Source organism: Arvicanthis niloticus, chromosome 3 (assembly GCF_011762505.2).
Source record: "Arvicanthis niloticus isolate mArvNil1 chromosome 3, mArvNil1.pat.X, whole genome shotgun sequence".
Taxonomy (NCBI): Eukaryota; Metazoa; Chordata; class Mammalia; order Rodentia; family Muridae; genus Arvicanthis; species Arvicanthis niloticus.
The window spans coordinates 72,093,174-72,112,439 of record NC_047660.1 but is presented as its reverse complement, the minus strand read 5'-3'; the positions used below and the strand labels follow the sequence as shown (position 1 = coordinate 72,112,439).

Below are 19,266 nucleotides of genomic sequence, written 5' to 3'. Positions count from 1 at the left end.
CTGGACCAGTTCCCGGAACAGTATTATGAACAATGCCTGAGCAGCGAAGCCGCAGGAGACTATAATTAGATCTCATGAAATAATGGTCTCAAATTATTTTTAAGTGCTTGTAATTTTTAGTAATACTTAGGCCGTAGCACAAACAACAGAAGGGACACAAAACAGGGAGAGAGTCTACTAGGAGGAAGGGACATTTGACATACATGCTTATCCTGGGAAACTTGATTTTGTTTAATTAAATGCAGTGAGGGATTGCACAGTGGGAAATCAGGTCACTAGATAAGCCTCTGGCTTCCGTTTCCTGTTCTGGGTGGCTCTGCAGTCAGTCCACTGAGAATCTCACTGCCCTTCGCCTGATTTCCCATTTCCTGTTAGTGTTCTCTCCCACATCCCCCATTCTTGAGCTGCCAAACCAGATCAGTTCAAACAGATAAAGACTCAGTTAATTTGCTGAACAGCTCCCAGCTCCTGGGAAGGGATGGCTTCCTGAATTGCTGTGTAAAGGGCCACTGGTGGTTCTTCTGCAGGATAAAAACTGGATCCGTTTCTATTATACCAGCCTTTTAAGTCTCTACCCATAGAACAAATGAACTCATCCTTGCCTCTGTGCTGCAGCTACATGGCTAGAAAGAGGCACTAGTACAGTGGTCACAGGACATGGCAAAAATTTGAGCCAGTGTAGGTGGTGGTTGTGCAGGGCCATGCACTCCGGACAGGCAGTTCTGATACATGTTCACATGAAGCAAAGGCACAGATTTAGAAGTCTCTCATGCTAGGGATGGGCCCATGTGTCAAGTGACTTGGATAGAGGTATAGTTGAAAAGTGATTTGCTACTGTGTTCACTATTGCTAGTGTTGACTTTAAAATACTGAGACTTGTGTGGTCTCTTTCAGCTAAGGGCCAGGAACCCAGGCTGGCCTCATCTGTCTTTATCACTACTGATTTCAAAACCTTTTAATAAGGCATAAACCCCAACTAGACAACACAGAATGAAACAGTCTGCCTTGTCTTTGCCTTTTGGATGTGAGTGACATTGAAGAGACAAGAACTGTAAATGTCTTTCAAGGTTACAAAGAAAACCAGTTTGTGTGGAGTTGGTATTACTACACCAGAAGCTTCTAACAGGCCACTAGCCTGTTGACTGAGAATAACAAGATTTGGATGGAGTTTGGTTAGTATCCTGTTCCTGTGCCCTTGTGAACTTCAATCACAGGGAACAGAAACTCAAATGCAGGTTTCTCCGAGTCCCAGACAGTATTCTTGCCAAATGCCTTTCTTGATAGAGGCTGCTGCCCGCAGGTTTCTTTGGGGCTCACAAAGGCTTGCTTTCCATATGACTGGACAGAGGGATGGTAACCTGGGTCTCATTCTAGGTCTGCCTTGGTATCCACTAAATACAGCTGTCTATTCAGAGAAGGCAAAGAGCGTGTTTGGCTTCAAGGAGACTTAGAAGTATTTATGGAAGAATAGCTGTAAACTAAAATTTCTAAAAAGGGACAGATTTGGGCAAGTGAGGACAGGGTGTAGGCTGGGAAGTAATATGGCAATGGGGTGAAGGGCTAGGCCAGTGGTTCTCAACCTGTGGGTCCCAAGCCCCTTGGGGGTCAAACAACCCTTTCACAGGGGTCGCCTAAGACCATGGTAGAACCCAGATATTCACATTATTATTCATAACAGTAGCAACATTACAGTTACAAAGCAGCAACGAAAATAATTTTATGGTTGGAGGTCAAAGCAGTATGAGGGTCGTGAGAACCACTGCTCTAGACAATGTGGCTGCCCGACTGCTTAAGGAGCGAATGGGCCCCAGGGAGATGCCCTGGGGGACCTGGAGGAGACTAGTGGGGACTTGAGCTTCTGTTCCACAGGGCAGTCATCAGAGCTGAAGGCAGCCAGGGCAGTGCTGTCCCAGGGTGCAGCAGGCAGGGCAGGTGGCACAGGTGCTGTCCAGCCAGTGGCATGGGGAAGACCACAGCGCAGCCTCAACAAGTGTATTTTAAGGCTTTTAGTAAGTGATGGCACGTAGATTATCCTATTTTTAAAACCGGGAAAGAAAGAGTAGATTGACCAAGATGGGGTGTGGGAGACAGGCGGAAGAGGTGGCGGCCAGGCCTGTGATGAAAGTCTGGAGTCTAACTGAATAACCACAAGGGTCTCTCAATGCCGGAGAAAGTATGTCCCCTAGAGAGAGCTCTTCACCTGGGACACAGACTAGCACTGGCAGGCTGTTCTAACAACACACGGTGCAGGAGAGATGAGAGATCAGAAGTACAAAAAGAAAACATTAAATAAAAGGTTTTACTTTTATTTAAAATAAAATGCATTTATACAGTCTTTAATTCATGGATTATTGGACAATACTGGTAAGTCCACCCCCCCTGGTGCCCTTCTGGGCTCGTGAGCTAGGAACTGTCTAACTAGCACCAACGCAGATGTAAGAGCACAACAGACGAGAACACAGCCACCCAGGCTGTAGTTAAGGGCATCACGGCAAGTCACGAGCATCATGAAGTCATCTGTAATTTAGCAGATACTGAAACTGCATATTCATTATATACCTTAAAAGCATTTAATTAATGCAAGGATGCTACATTTAAGCCATTTCCTAGTTGTGAATAGTTTTTTTTTTTTTTAAAAAAACTGTACAATTTTATAAAATTTGTGTTTGTACATTAGTTACATAAAACGCATACTTCATAGATCTTCACTTCATACTGTAACACAAGGTTGCATATCTTAGGCAGACAGTGAATATGCTGGTGAATACTAAGAGTATTTTAATACAGTTTGGTGTAAAAATAAACACAAAACAATGTACAACATGCTTACTCAAGGACAAAACCCACCCGATAACAACAGGTTGACAGTGTTTCCTTCAAGGTCAATGGCATTATCAAACACCAAGCATCTATTGCAGACCCGATTTTTATATTGGGAGAGGGGATTAACTGGGTACCAGAAGTAGGATATTTTAAAAGAGGGCATCAATTAAACATAAACACATGCATGACACATGATAAATAGACTTCATATAGGTTATACGTATGCCCTGGGTAGCTTGGTAGTAGATGGCTTGTTTCTTAGTTTGTCTACTGCCAATCAGTGACAGCTGGTTCAGCTTTCATTCAGTTTGTGGCCCCAAGGACTGCTGGGTATTCAGCAGCCCACACACGGCATCAAGGTAGGCAGCAGATTAACAATCGTGCTCGTTAGTGCACATATTAACGGTCTGGTAAGGCAGAAAGGTTTCATGGTAAAATGATAAAGTTCAAGCTTACTTTATTAAGCAGCATATGAGAGACAATAGCTTTAAAGTTAAATATTGTTATGGCTGTGGAGCTTCATTACCGTTCTCCTGCTCACACCCAACCACTGGTGAGTTTGTAGAACATCTCCTCGTCTAAGCTCTCATTCTGGTCTTTTGCTCGAGTTGAGAGAAATATGTAACCACCAATGAATTCATGGACCACCTTGCAGTCTACTTCAGTACAGATGAAGGACAACCGGACCTCGTCTGCAAACTCTACAGTGACCTGGAACGAAGACAAAGAACTGTCAGCTCCCCATGAAGTTCCAGGCTTTAGTTATGCTGCCCCACCCCAGTGACTCCAGGAAGAGCCACTGCCTGGAGGTTTAAACAGTAAGAAAGTGTATCCCCCCCACTCATTAGTTTGCAAGCTCTCAGGGCGGTTAAGTCAGTAAGTGCTCTCTGGTGATGCAATTAATGAGAGTGTCCCTCTTCGGGTCCTGGGAGAAAACCTACTTCCTGTGTTTTATTTTTTAACATTTGCTTCCATATTTAACTTTTAGGTATCAAGCTTAAATATTTCAGAAAGAGGTGGTTTTCTGATAGCAGCGGATACAGTGTATCCAATATGCGCCAAGTCAAATAGCCCTGCCAGGGAGGCTGCTTTATATCATCACAATGTAACAAAGGAAAGGGCACCAGGCTACAGAATGGGATGGCACCAGGTTTCACAAACCCTGCAGAACCTGGGCGCGGACAATGTGTAGCCCTCAGGCTTCCGAATGGGAGTGTCCTCATCTGTGATGGCCAGGCAAGCGGCCTGCCTTAGGAGACTGCTCATAGGCAGGATAAACGCATCGTCTAGTCATGCCTGGCGATGAGGCTCATAGGCAGGATAAACTCATTGTCTAGTCATGCCTGGCCCAGGGAGGAGTAGGATACAACCTCTGAGTGCTGTTACAAAAAATATCTTTAATTATGATGGTAAGGTCAAGTGAGAAATGAGTAACCAACCACATGGTCCACACTTTCAACATTATTTTTTACTATTCATATTTTTGGACATTCTTCTGTGGCCCAGGCTAGTCTCTTAACTCCTTGTATTTCTGCCCCTTCCAAGAGTTAGGTTACGGGTGTGCTACACCAACCAGGGCTTCAGGGAAGCTAGACAAACAAACACTCTACAAGTACTGGCCCTACATCCTTCGACTTTTTATTTTTTTTTAAATTTTATGATTACGGGTGTTGTGTCTGCACGTTTGTCTGTGAGGCCAGGTAAGAGTATCAGATTCCCAGGAACTAGAGTTGCAGGGGGTTGTGAACCTCCATGTGGGTGTTAACAACTGAACCTTGGTCCTCTGGAAGAGTAACAGCTCTTAGCTTCGGAGCCATCCCCACTCTGTTTGCAGGGCCTCAAGGGGATGGGGCTGCGGGATGGGGCTGGGGTCTTAAAGCTTGGCTCTCCAGTGGCAGCCTTTAAAAGCATGTTGGAAGGTTCCGGCATGGGGACATGGCTGCTCAGACAGCCTCGGCAGGAGGAGTTCCTGCTCCAAGTCTGAGAGAAGGGGGACACTAAAATTCACTTGCCAGACCAGCCTTAGCGGTTAATGGGGTGTCAAATACCATAGCCAAATCACCTCACATAATCTAATCTTCAAAATTTATGAGGCTCTCCCTTTTGTCTTAAATCGTGCAGATCAAATCCAGGTCCTGGAGCACACCCTCAGGCATTTGCACTGAGTGACTACCTGAGGGAACGCTAGCTCACCATTTTGATCTCCCAGTTGACATTCCACTGCTTCATGTTGCTGAACCGCCATGTTTTGATGGCGTCTCCTGTGCTGGCATCCATCCGAATCAATCTGTTGTACGCAATTCCAATAAGTTCTTCTCTCTTGCCACCTTGAAATCTGGAATATTGAAGAAAAACCACTCAGAAGGGGGAAGGGATTTTCTTTAACTCTAACAACAATGGAACTGACATAAGACAGAAATGCAATCACTGTGAGCTGTTAATGAGAAAATTAGAAGCCTGAAAATACCATTACGTTTTTGTGTAGAAGAGGTTAGTGTGTCTAAGCAGTCCTGCCTTCACTGAGGATAAACTGAACACACAGACCACAGCAGCGCACTGACCTCGCGATGAAGTGTGTGATGCCGAACTCAGGCAGAGACTGCCAAGCTTGAATGAATCTCATCTTGGCTTCAATCAGACTCATCTGGGCTACATTCTGATGGGCCTCCAAGATCCGTGCTGTTATCTAAACATGATTTTAAATGTTTTATTAAATAATTAGACATTATCTTTTATAAAAAAAGAAAAAAATTATGTGCAACCATAAAATTATACTGAATTGAAATAAAAAATTATCCAATGCTTCATTTGGGAATCCCAACAAAGTAAGAATGTTAATTTCAATTTTTTTATGTACTACACAAGAGGCATTATTGGGACTCTAGTATGGCTGCCAGGACTGAGAAATGTTCCAAGTGAGGAGATCGCGGTGGGCAATGACAGTAACACATCCAGATGGCCACAGGGAGTTCTACAGAGCAACAATGTGCTGGGGTTCCAGTGCAGACTGGAACACCAGGAAACAGTGTCATCCACGTTTCCATGGCAACCAAGCAGAACCGATATAATTCATCTATATGTGCTTTAGGATGAATTCTCCCATAGTGGAGGTACAGGATTATGGCCTTACAGTGTCTAATTTCTTTTTCTTTGTAAATATGGAGAACTTACCAAATCTCTTATATAGCCTGGCTGTAGATGGCAATGCGAGGAAAGAAAAAGGAAGCAGAAAGGAAAAAAAAAAAAAAGGCGATCAGGAAATGGCAATGAAGCAAAGAAAAGGCTGTGGTACCTGCAACCCAAAATTCCAGCAGAAAACCATGCAGAAAAAAAGGCCACTCAAGTGGAAATGAAACGCAGCGAAGAACGAGAGCGGAGCCGAGCAAGCAGCCATCGCTGTCCATGTGGATACAGAGGTACCACGCGCACCACGTGGCAGTAAGGACCATCAGATTAAAGGGGAAGAAAACACAAAGGGGCAAATCCCTTTCTCCTCTCATGTGTCATTTCTTACCGGGAGGGTAAAGCTAATTATTTTAGTAGCAAAAGAACAATTACTAACTAATCAAAAGCCACTGCAGCCTTCTCAGATTTAGTCAGATGACGGCACGCATGCACTTTCCTCAGAAGGGGGCTAAGAGCTGTGTGTGAGCTCGCTGGCCACACTGGTTATTTGCACAAAGGCAGCAAGCCTTCAATTTACCATCTGCTTTTTGCATCCTTTTTCCTGGAAGGAGAAACAAAAGGTTGCCATACAGGCCCTGGAGCTGTGGCCACACAAGTATTACGTCTTTTCAGTCTTGGGACTGCAGGGCAATTCTTTTATTTCTAGTTAAAAACTCATTCTTACTCAACATAATCCTGGGAAGTTTAGCTAATATTCACAGATTAAGTATGAAGCTACGCTGACTGTCCTGTGCCCTGGCAAGGGTCACCTGCAGCGACCCTAGTGCCTGTGAATCTTGTGTTACCAGGGTAGCAATGTGAAGGCCCAACCTTCAGGAACCGAGCCTCAGAGGCTCCTTAGAGAAAGAAGGGCAGTGGAGGACTGGGGGTCCTTAACCATGGGCCACACACTGCTTGTCACCAAACAGAGTCCAGGTCACCTTTTTATCTACAACTCAAAGGTGAGAAATTATCATCCTGGAAGCCTGACACCTATGGAAACAAACCACTAAGACCTGAGACCATCTGAGGGTAGAAGAGTTCACTTTCAGAAACTAGGCTCTTTGAACTCAGTTCTTCAGTGAGTAAGGAGTCAGTGCCTCCTTCCTCCCTTCTTAACTCATCTGCATTCCACAAGGCTCCCCAGGGCAGCACTTCCGCCATTCCTCAGCACACACTCCCACAGCCTAGGACTGGGGGATAAACAATGTGCCTGCTCTGTCAAGGCCTCTGAACCGCACAGACAGACCATTCCTGATTAAAGTTCTGACATTTCTGTGGAAAGTGAAACGGTTTCAGACTCATTTAATAAAGTTATGTTTAAAATTAAGGAAGGAAATGTTCTGTTTGGACCTTAATGTTTTAAAATTATTTCTGAAAGATAAAAACTAAACTCGGTAAAAATGATTTATTTATTTTAGAAGCCTTCTCTGCTCCCCCATCTAATCTGAATGTTTCCTTTTATGGAGTGCTGTTTGGTGAAGGGAATTCTGGGGGCTCTCTGAGTCAAATTCCCCTGCAAAGAAGCTTTCGTGATGCATCAAAGAGCCATTTTCCTGAATAGCAAACCTTTTATGGTATTAACTTCCAGGACAGGAATTCTAAAGACAGTGGACAAAGGCAGTGAACTTTAGGTTAAAACTGATCAAAGTTTGTAACCCCGTGTAAGATTCCATTAGGTTTTACTCCTGTTAGACAGTAATGTAGGATAAACTATCTCTACCACATAACAGTTTATTTCTAAAGCTGGAAAAATCTTCCTCAGCAAAAACAAGAATTAGATCTGTTGGGGAAGACTGAATGTGCTTTTGGTCCTTGTTTCCACAGGGGACAAAAGAATTTCCTTGGGCTGAGCAGAACAAACTGGCTCTATCTATGAACTTTATAGATGATCTAACAAGTTTAAGCTGACCCACACCTCCCCCATTTCCTGTTTCATATTCTACCAAATCTGGTATCTTTCATTTAATAGGAGAAACAGCATTTAAAGTATGTGCACAAAATGATAAAACCAGCAGATTAAGCAGAATGAAATACCTGTTTGTTCTTATACTTTTTTAGGTATCGAGGGGACACCAGACACTCGGGATTGATGTCGGTTGTAATCTGGTCAGGGATTAGCTGGGGATCTGGGTTCAGATGCTGCATCTTCAGGAAGGAAAGAATGTTCTGAACTTCTAAGTTGTAAGAACTGTCTGCCATGGTCTTGCCTTTGGAGGCTAATCTGCAAGCTGCCATCCAGTGTGCATACTGCTTTTCCTGTATAAAGATGGGAGATGAAGCCACACATCACTCAGGATGCAGGTACAGAACGCAGGGGCCAGTGGGCCAACCCACTTGGGAATAAGAAAGGTAAGGTTACAGTTAATTGCAAAACTTACATTATCACAACGAAGCCAGATCTCATTCATGCCCTCTGCAACCGGAATTAGGAGTTTTATGTTAAATTTCTGGCCTGAAATGTTCACATCTGGGGTAACTTCACATCCTGGAATAATAAAGTTAATTACAGAAATGCATAAAAGAAACCCTGAGCCAACACAATAGCCTCATTCTGTGAGGTCTGTGTTGAATTGTGCCCACTTTGAGAACACCCCTATTCAGTGGAAGGTGACTCCACTCAAGTGGCCGCAGAGCAAGATTCAGAACTGCAGACCCTCGTGAGCTGTGAGAATGCAGACTACTCGGCTTCACCTCCAAGGAAATGTTTAAACCACTAAAAGAAAGGGTCCTTTAGGTAAAGAGTCCTGTTCTTTCTAGGAACATTACTACGTACCAACAGCCGCCGTATAGGGCCTTCTGTGGAACTTTTCAAATAAGGGAGAAGTTATGTGAGGAAGTAAAAACAAATGTGTGAAGACACACAAATCTCCTCTAGGTGACTTAGAGTTAATAATTCTGTCATCAGTCCTTAAACAAATATCAAGAACTGAAGCAGGGAGTCTTCCTCTCATATTAGAGCTAACCATAGTGAGTGGTTACATTTACCATGCATGCAACCGTCACATTAGTACCTGTAGCACAGGTCTCCCCTGATCCATTCTCCACATCCAATTATTCTCTCCCTAAACACTGTTTTATGTTCCAATCTCCTTATCCCCAATTCTGCCCAACTGCACCCGCTTGGAAGTTTCTGCCAGCTCCTGTCTTTGCTCCACAGGTCTCCTACAGGTTTATTCATTCACTTTGGTGTACATCGGGAACCCAGGCCCTCGAGCGCACTGCCAGCACACACGCCAGCACACACTTTACATGTGAACTCTACTAGGATCCTTCTCTGCATTCTGAGTCGAACCCCATTTGCCCCATGACATTCACATCCTCATGAGGCAGTAACAAGCGGCAACTCTCATCACCTCCTCCCCTCTGACCTTTTCTAAATCATCACTGCAGAAACCAGCATTCATTTCCAAAGGGTACTGGGAACTGCACTCAGGGTCTCACACATACCAGACACTCTACCACTGAGTGCTGTTGGGAGCCGCAGTGATTTGCCATTCCAAGATGGCGTGGACATCCTGTCCTCCCACTTGTAAACAACTGACTGCGCAGTTGCAAAAGGCAAAAGGCGCGCCAAAGTCACTGGCCAATCCTGAGGCATAATATCGGGTGGTGAGCGAACAGCCAATCAGAAGTGAATACGTCACTCTAGGCTGTATTTAAGCTAGGCCCCTTCCACGTCCTTCCGCGTTTTTCACGTGTGTGTTACAGAGTAAAGCCTCGTTTGCAGTAACTACCTGAATACTGTCTCTCGTGTTTTCGTCCACGGGCGTGGGGTGACACGGGAGGCGCGAGTTATAGAGTGCCACCCAGTCCCCAGATGGGAAGTCTTCCACCTGAGCCTGTGCATCAATCAGGAGCAAGAAGGGAAGAAGTGACAGTGGCCACCAATGTGGCAAATGAAGCTGTGGCTCCACCCATAGGCCTGAATGAACAGACTGAGTATGGGGCTGGGGAGGCATGGCTCAGCAGGAGCTCAGTTACAAGCACCTGGTGGATATGATACCCTTTTCTAGACTCTTCAGATACCTGTACATACACAGACAGACAGACAGACAGACAGACACACACACACACACACACACTTACTTACTTAAAAATGAGATAAAGCTTTAAAAAAAAATAAGTAAAAAAGCAGAGCTAACAGCTGAGGCAGTACCAAGGTGTGGCCCAAGCTGCAGGGTGCAAGCCTGCAGGTGCTTTGTGAGGAGGCACACACCTTAAGCTCCAGCTCCTACATCTCAGCCAGCTTTGACAATGGAAAGGGAGACTCAAGCTGGCAGCTAGGAGCCTAACAGGGACATCCTGTGCTTGCCTAGGGGAGAGCAAAAAGCAAGGATAAAAAAGTGAATGGGTGAGTGGTGATGGTGGTGCACACCTTTAATCCCAGCACTAGGGAGGCAGAGGCAGGTTGATCTCTGTGAGTTTGCAGCCAGTCTGGTCCAAAGAGCAAGCTCCAGGATAACCGGGACATAAAGAAACCCTGTCTTGACCCCTCCCCCCAGATCCAAACAAAAAACAAACAACCAAAACCCAGAACCAACATAACAGTAACAGAACAAAACTACCCCAAAAACCACCTGGATGAAGAAGAGGGAGACTGGGCCACATACTTACAGAGTCTGTGGTCAGGGAAAGAGAGGCTAAGCACGCTGACCGCTGACCAGAACCAGCCTATGATCAGAGGATGCCAATGAACAAAGGAGAGACCAGAAGTGCAGAAGTGATAACCACAAGGCTGAAAATGATGGGGTCCTAATCTTCTAATGCTCAAGATCAAAAAAGTGACAATAATTGAATACTTCAGCTCAGGTCTGCCCACAGAACACATGATATCCACATGTAACTCGATACCAAACTGGAGAACCAAAACCCTTTTGAAAACCCCAAAAGTGTAAAGAAAGTGCCAGGCAGGCGCTGGCAAGTGACAGGTACTGACTATTGACCCGACAGAGCTCACAGGTCACGAGGCTCCCTACCTCTGAGGTTCATCTGATGAGCAGGTGTACCACTGGACTCTTCTCGGCTCTTGTAGCAGGAGATGGACGTGTCTTTGAAAGTGCACCAGTATTGCTTGTACCCCTTTAAAGTCAGCTTCTTAGGCCTACAAGTCAAACAGACTTGAGACAATGACCACTCTGAAGTAACTTTGCCAGGGATATGCTTTAGCAGTCACATTGCTCAAGTGTTGAAAAACGTGAGGACAACTTTATAGGCTGAAATCATCTCCCTTTGGCCGTTTGTTCCTGGTCCAGGCTGCTGGTGTGCTCTCCATTTTCAGTCAGTGAGAGAGAGGGGAGAGCCCACAGCCCGCACGTCTCACTCAAAGCTCACAAAGGTCCATGTGCAGCAATAACTGCAGAGGCAGTAATGTCACAGAATTACTGCTGCTGAAGCCTCTACATATGTCCTCAGCATGACTGCAGGGAAGAGTCCAGTCCTGACACCAACATGCCACTCTAGTGCCACACAGAAGATGACATAGTGAGGGCACAGGCAGATACAAAGTGTGGGAAAGGAAGAGGGTAGGGACGGTGACATCTGGCAATCCTGCTGCTGTGTTACATTCTGTGAACTGTGATATTATACTTCAACAGTTACATAGCACAGCAGGGCAGTGGGCAGCAGGCACTGCATCTCTGTCTCCCATCCGCCTTACTACTCGGCTCTCAAGTCTGAGGATCAAAGGTGGATTGCTTAAAAGTCTAGAAAGATTTCCTGGGACCTTATAGGAAAGGGTTCAGGAGCACATGAGCACAAGTTAAAGGAGCCTGGAGCTCTTAGCAAGGAACTAACACTGGCAGTCACAGGGCACCACGGGAGCCCACTGCAGTCAGCCTCTATCACCAACTAGGAGATACAATCAAAAAGATGACTTTAAGATCAAAATCAAAAAAAGAATAAAACAATGACTGCTGTGGTTTTAATGAACACAATTACCATAATATTAAGTGTTTAATTGGCAAGTCTTACAGATTTACTTTACAAATAAATTTGAAAAACTTCCTGCAAACTTAAATAATGTGAACATGTCTATAAAACAGACAGTTCTTATTTGTATGTGACATCTCTCCCACTTTTGTACTTACTTGAAAACTTTAATATAGTCAGCAAGTTCTGGGATTGAAGTAATGTCACCCTAAGGAAAGAATTCAATTAATATTTCTCTTAATTAAAAAACATCTAGTTTGGTATCTGATATAAAAAACCTGCTTATTTAACATTCAAAATTCATGTTAAAAACTGAAATGGTATGACCATATTACATGGTCTTGTTACAAAAGCATTTTGGAATAGTGTAGAAAGTTAAAAATTTGAACAAAATGACAATTTGTGCAATTCTAAGAATATATTTCTAAATATAGCTGAAATTGTTTGTAGCAACCTATGGAAATATGATAAATCATAATGACACTGAGAAAATGTTTCTTCAGCAATAAGACATTCATTAGCTTTAAAAATAAGCAGTATTTAACCGCTACTGTGAGACTCATATCTCTAAGGAGACTACCATATGAATCTTACCATGACTTGATTACTCTTTCCCCTGGAGAAATGCCTTCCCACCACTTGCAAAACAAGTGTTTGTGTTGGAAGCCCTAGCTAGTAACACTATTTCTTCACAAAAGTTTTCCTGGGGTGAAGAATGAAGCCCTAGGATCAATCTTCCCATCTCAAAAAGCTTCTCTGAAGCTTCCTGAAAATCCACGACTGACTTCTGTAAAGAAGCCACCTTGAAGGTACCTTATCTGGCAATGGAAAACCCACACTAAGATAAGGACTGGCTAAATTCAACCATTAGCTGAAGATTCACCCTACCAGAATTGTTGATGTTTTCCCGCCTTCCAAAGTGATCTCCAGGTCAGAAAGGGCTGCATCAACTTCATCAACTTCTTTGTCACTGTTGTTTAAATGATTTTCTGATGTCATGATTGACAGCTTATTGATATGATACTGAAACCACAAAACATGTTGTTTAAATGACTGTTTAACTGCAGAACTTTAAGATGAAATTACTACTTGACTTTATATTGGATTTTTTTTTTTGTCATCTGATTTGCAAAGATAAAGCATCAGGCTGAGGGGGCTGGAAAGAGGGCTCAGGAGCTAAAAGCATTTGTGCCTTTTGCAGTGGACCTAGGTTTGGTTTCCAGCACCCACACAGCTCACAACTGTCTCTAACTGCAGGTCCAGTGGATCCAGCGCCCCCTTCTGGTCTCCACAGATACTGGATGCACATGTGCATAGACAGAATGCAGATAAAAGACCTACACACATCAAAGTAAACAAGTGTCTTGGGGACTAGAAGAATAAAAAGCCATGGGCCACAGCACCTGGGATCATGGTGACAGCCCTACTCAGAAAGACTTACTCAAAAGAGCACAGTCTCTGGTTCCCTTGGTGTGAAGGGAATTTACAGGTCTGCTACTACATTACATGAGCAGAGTTTTTGTTGTCTGTGTTGGTTGGTTGGTGTCCACTGACTAGAAGAGGGCCTTGTACAGATGCACAGCCCATGAAGGTTCAGGCCATGCATGACATCTTCTGTAGGGATGAACTAAGCCATTTGTTTTACATCAAATGGCTTAACCCTTTAAATCAACCCTTTAAATCAAATGTTTTAACCCTTGCTGCCCTACAATCCCAACTGTTTAGGACAAAGAGGAAGTCAGCTCCACTCTCCCCAGTTCTGATTCAACGCCTCATAGCTATCTAAGAATAGGAAACTGTGTGTGAACAGAGAATGTGTGGGGACAGTTAGATTACCCTTCTATCGAGCTAGAAAACAATCTTTGGTTTAGAATTTTCTAAAATATAAAATGGCTGATTTTAAATGCATGTAGTGACTCAGAACAGTAACAATATAATGTTTTGATGTCAAGCCTGAGAGATTTTCTACAGAGATCAACAGAATCTGGTATAGCTGCTTCTCAAAGCATAAGCAGCTCTGAACTTCTGAAGAAGCCATTTAGTCCTGTACTCTAACACTCAGTAGTAAACTTTCTGGTTATATCTTCAAGTCAGGCAAATGTGAGATCTTTAAGGTGACAGAAACTTCTATAATAACTAGTAAGAGCAAAGTACGCAGGCTGTCAGACATGGCCTCAATGTGGAGAAAGAATCCTGAGACTCCTGTGCAGAGTTGGTTAAAAATCCTAGACACCCTAGAGATTCTGACTCAGCCTGAAATCTGCATTTTTACAAAGCACTCTGACTGACCCTGACACAACAGGCCTCTGAGAGTCCACTGGAGGGTCCTGGCTGTAGACAGACTAGAGTCAAGCTTTGCTTCCAAAGGCATATGGAGTACCAGTCCAACATTACAGCATACACTTGTATCCAAAGGCTTTAAAAGCTGCCCTAATAACTTTTTTTTTAATTTGTAGTTTATTTTGAATTGCCAGTCTTTTGGATTTGTGCTCTAAAACTCCCTCATTACAGATACCTAGATTTCAAAATGGTTCCAGAGGGCGGTGCCCTGAGGGCCTTCAGTTACTGTGAATCTACATCTTCCTGGATGATGTCAGTGGCAGAATGCTTGCTTAGCATGTGAAGGCTTTGGGCTCAATCACCAAAGAACAACGCTCTACAACAACATCTGTGGTTGTAAAACAGATACACTTCACATGTCTGATACTTGATTTTGGCAAAACTTCCACCAGAAAACAGTAAGTCTGTATGCACAGTTCGAAAGAAATTTAAGTCACTCGTGAGGCTCCCAATGAACTGTGCCCAAAGTTAATTCAGGAAATTCTCCAGACAGTTGAACCCACCCAGTAACAGTATAAGATTTTTAACCAAACGCTTAATCATCTCTCTAAAACAACTGATGAATTCGTCAATCAGGAAGAACTTGCTTTACGCTCTTTTACCTCCCCCAGTGGCTCTGGTTGTCCCTGAACTTTCTGGCATTTTGGTACACTGGGAAGGTTGAGCATTTTTGTGTTCTGAGAAAAGAAGTAAAGTCTCTTCAGTGAGAGCGCTTCTTAACTGAGGGTCAACGCTTCTCCCACTTCTATGGTATCTAAGGCTCACATTTGAAAAAATACTATTTTAAAGAAACATTATCTTCCACTTAATTATTAATCATAAAAACGTTTATGTTTATCTTGGTCTCTTGAACTCTTATTACTTAAAGTCATTATTTCTGCCACAGCCAATTGGAAACGTACCTCATCATCAACTAATATTGTCAGCTTTTTATTTCCAAGAGAAAGCTGAGTTAACTTCAAATTAGTATATACTGGGAGGGAAAAGAACAATTTTTCCCAAAAGATTCAGGAAAGTAACCAAGAGTATCATTGATTCTTATTTTAAAACAAAACAAACAAAATCATGTTTGTTTTACTTTCTTAAATGTCCACTTTCAATGTCTAAAATTTTTCATTCGTTTATTTTGTGTGCACGCCCATGTACCATACATGTTTGCACATGGAGTTGAGAGGACTTTAAAACCAAACAAAAAAAGAGCAGTGGTGGTGCACACCTTTAGTCCCAGCACAGAGGAGGCAGAGGCAGGTGGATCTCTGTAAATTCAAGGTCAGCCTGATCTACAGAGCAAGTTCTAGGAGAGCCAGTGCGACAGAGTGAGACTCTGACTCAGACTCACAGAAGCCCACCTGCCTCTGCCTCTCCAGGGCTGGGACTAAAGTACCATATGTCCAGCCTCAGAAGGCAACCTCTGGGAGCTGGTTCTCTCTTTCCACCAAGTAGGTCCTGAATATCAAACCTGGGTTATCACACTGGGTAGCAAGCATCTACCTGCTGCGCCATCTTGCCAACCCTAAGTGATACTTTCTACATAGCAAAAGTAACAGCGTCAAATGCCTGCATAACCACTGTACCACTCTCCCCGCACCTCCCCTGTAACAGTCATCCACCGATTTCTCATCTACCTGCAAGGCTGCGAACATCATCATCTCCTCTTCTGTGCACTCAATCTCTTCTAGGAGAAGGGCCCACTTGGCCTGCTCGTAAAGCTGATTGATTCTGATGGCGTCATACTGCAGAACAAAGGAGATGTGCTCTGTGATACGGTGTTTTCAGTACCAGAAAGTTCTCAACACGAGATGACTAAGCAATTAAGTATGCATACTGTTCCTGTGGAAGAATCCATGTAGGATGGCTCATAATTGCCCATAATCTGAGCTTCTGATACCTCTAGACTCTGTGGACTCACATACACCTAAATTTGAAAATAATAAGTCTTTAAATAGTCTCTTTTAAAAATATTTTATGAATGTTTTGCTCTTGTGTATGTTAGTACACTACATGCATGCCTGGTGCCTGTTGGGTCCCCTGGAACTGGAGTTATGGATGGTTGTGAGGTGCTGTGTGGTGCTGAGAAGTGAACCCAGGTCCTCTGCAAGTGCTCTTAACCAGTGACTGACCTCTCTAGCACCCCTACTCACCTTTCTGAGACAGGGTCTCACTTCAGGCGTGGACGGCCTGCAACTTGCTATCTAGACTAACTAGTCTTGAGCTAGAGAGCCTCCTGCCTCTGCCTCCTGGTTGTTGCTGTTAAAGGCACACGTCACAAGGCCCAGCTAAATACTCACTTTTAAAGCACGGCAAAAAGTGAAATGTAATTTTTTAAAAGCCTTTTAGTATCAAAATAATTCTAAAAATTTTCCACTCAAAATTATATAAAATATAATCAAGAGAATTACTCAGGGATGTAGCTCAATGGATGGAGGGAGTTGCCTGGTGTGACAGAGGATTTAATCCCTAGCACTGATGCTGGGGGAGTGTGTGTGTGGGGGAGTCGTTCACAGAACAACTAAGTGTTACCATTTCAATGTAAGAAATCTAATTTGAAGCAGGGTATGATGGTACATGTCTGCTATCCTGGCACTTGGAAGGCTAAGGTAGGGAGATCATTCATGTCTAGGCCAGCTCAGGCTGCACAGATCTTGTCTCAAAACCAAACCAAACAAACCCCATGAAATTGGGTATTGCTGCAGCCTTGTAATCAGTACCCAGAGTCTTAGGGATCACAAGTTTGAGGCCAGCCTGGGTTTCATACTAAGTTCCTGGCAGCCTATGCAGAAAGCTCAAAGCCTATGCTTTGAGCTGGACTGGCTCAAAGACCAAACACAGAATAAAGAGAGGGAGGGAAGGGGGTGGTGGTGAGAACTATAGTTGGAAAAATTAAAACAAGGTACAAATATAGATGGTTTTTAACATTGTTATTTTGACCTGCCACGATAAAATCCAGTGAAAACAAATTAATTACTTTGGGACATACCTTGTTCATTCAGAGGGAAACACCCAAGGAGGAAGATCCTCAAAAGGGGGAGTTATTTTAAGCATCCAAAGCAGACAGTACATATACAATTTGGGAAGTATGTTTATCTATGTTATTAGACTGTCCACTTAATTATATTAGCAAAAAGTAATGCTCTTAAAATGTTAATTCAAACATTCTACCCCCCAACCTACAACTAAAAGTAGATACAATGTGGCCAGAAAATAAATCTTTTACAGTTCTATTATATAATTTAATATATATGTTAAAATATATATGTATGTGTGAGTGTGTATGTTTGTAAAGAATTACATGAGCACATAATGAAAGACACTAGATCAGTGGTTTCAACCTGTGGGTAGCAACTCTGGTGTGTGTGTGTGTTAACAATGCTTTCACAGGGGTTGCCTAAAGCCAACAGAAAACATACTTACAGTACCATTCATAACAGTAGCAAATTAGCTATAAAGCAACAACAAAAATAATTTTATGGTTTGAGGTCACCACAACATGAGGAAAGGTATTATGGGATCACAGCATTGGGAAGCTGAGACCCACTGCTCTAGCTAGAGCACAATTCAGACCTGAGCACAAAGCAACAAGCCACAAGCCTCTCTCCCCAAAGAATCCAAACCTATAAGCCACCTGTTCTTGGGGAAAAACAGATTTTCAGAGCAAAGTTAAATTGCAGCAGAAAAGCAAAGAGTTATAACTGAGCCGACTTACCAGTCACAGAAATATATTAGTTATTAGGTAGGATAACGTGTAGATGGTAAAACAACACAAAGCAGGCTTGGTGCACACCTTTAATCCTGGCACTAGGGAGGCAGAGGCAGGTGGATTTCCATGAGTTTGAAGCCAGCTCTGTCTTCTAGGACAGCCAGGGCTACCCTGTCTCAAAAAAATAAAACAAAACCCCCAAACCAACCAGCCCCTCCCCCAAACAACCCACAAGCAAAATCAAAACACCAAAAATAGTACAAAAAGTTATCTTTCAGAAAAAATTTTTTTGTTTGTTTGTTTGTTTTTTGAGACAGGGTTTCTCTGTGTAGTCCTGGCTGTCCTGGAACTCCCTCTGTAGACCAGGCTGGCCTTGAACTCAGAAATCCACCTGCGTCTGCCTCCCAAGTGCTGGGATTAAAGGCGTGCGCCACCACTGCCTGGCCAGAAAAGTATTTTTTTAATCTTAAAAAATTATTTATGTATATTGGTGTTTTGCCTACATGTATGTCTATGTAAAGGTGTTTGATCCCCTGAAACAGCTGCCATGAGGATGCTGGGAATTAAACCCAGGTCCTCTGGAAGAGCAGTGCTCTTAACTGCTGAGCCATCTCTCCATCCTCAGAAAATTATCCTGTACTTTACAATATACTTGCAGATAATAAATTTTTAAAAAAGTAAACAGTACCTTTGAAACACACAAAGAAAATATAATTACCTTAAAAGAAAAGAAAAATGTTCAAACATAGTTTCAACCTAAGAAAATATCAGATTTATTCAGAATAAAATACCTTTGCTTAGCTGCACAGTGGTGGCTCATGCCTATAATCCCAGCACTTGGGAGGCAGACGCAGGCAGATTTCTGAGTTCGAGGCCAGCCTGGTCTACAGAGTGAGTTCCAGGACAGCCAGGGCTACACAGAGAAACCCTGTCTCGGAAAAAAAAAACAAAAACCAAAACAAAAACAAAAACATCCCCCCTCCCCCCAAACAAAACAAAACAAAAACCCTTTGCCTAAAGGTATTTGTATCTTTTGGGTGTTATACAAAACTTGCTATAGTTTCTTAACACTCAGATGAGAAGACGAACAGAAGTAGAAAGATCCCTTTAAATCCTTGGTACCTTTGGATTCAAATCAAAAAAGCTGTAATACTTGAATCGGAGCAGCAAGGCCTCGTTCTCCTTCACATCTTGCTCCATTAGAGATCTTGAGGAATCAAGCCACCTGGACAAAGCAGAGAACACACTGAGCACTGCAGACACAGCTAACCAAATCCTCCATCATGTAAATTATGACTTACCCTTGGCCA

General features: G+C 43.2%; 1 protein-coding gene across 6 annotated transcripts in view; it reads right to left on the bottom strand.

Moving 5' to 3' along the window:
- Positions 1-2,281: 2,281 nt before the first annotated feature.
- Fermt2 (FERM domain containing kindlin 2) overlaps positions 2,282-19,266 on the bottom strand; it is a 70,003-nt gene continuing 53,018 nt past the window's right edge. For 2 of the 6 annotated variants that reach the window (XM_076931184.1, XM_076931185.1), the window contains 12 exons: positions 19,079-19,181; positions 15,885-15,992; positions 12,808-12,942; positions 12,078-12,127; positions 10,968-11,092; positions 8,370-8,476; positions 8,026-8,247; positions 6,527-6,550; positions 5,995-6,015; positions 5,385-5,509; positions 5,017-5,158; positions 2,282-3,534 (listed from right to left, as the gene is read on the bottom strand). In XM_076931184.1, the coding sequence (XP_076787299.1) occupies positions 3,361-3,534; positions 5,017-5,158; positions 5,385-5,509; positions 5,995-6,015; positions 6,527-6,550; positions 8,026-8,247; positions 8,370-8,476; positions 10,968-11,092; positions 12,078-12,127; positions 12,808-12,942; positions 15,885-15,992; positions 19,079-19,181 (1,336 nt within the window). In that variant the 3' untranslated portion in view covers positions 2,282-3,360. The remainder of the gene's footprint in view (positions 3,535-5,016; positions 5,159-5,384; positions 5,510-5,994; positions 6,016-6,526; positions 6,551-8,025; positions 8,248-8,369; positions 8,477-10,967; positions 11,093-12,077; positions 12,128-12,807; positions 12,943-15,884; positions 15,993-19,078; positions 19,182-19,266) is intronic. The other 4 variants (XM_034497637.2, XM_034497639.2, XM_034497640.2 and 1 more) reach the window with 2 other exon arrangements.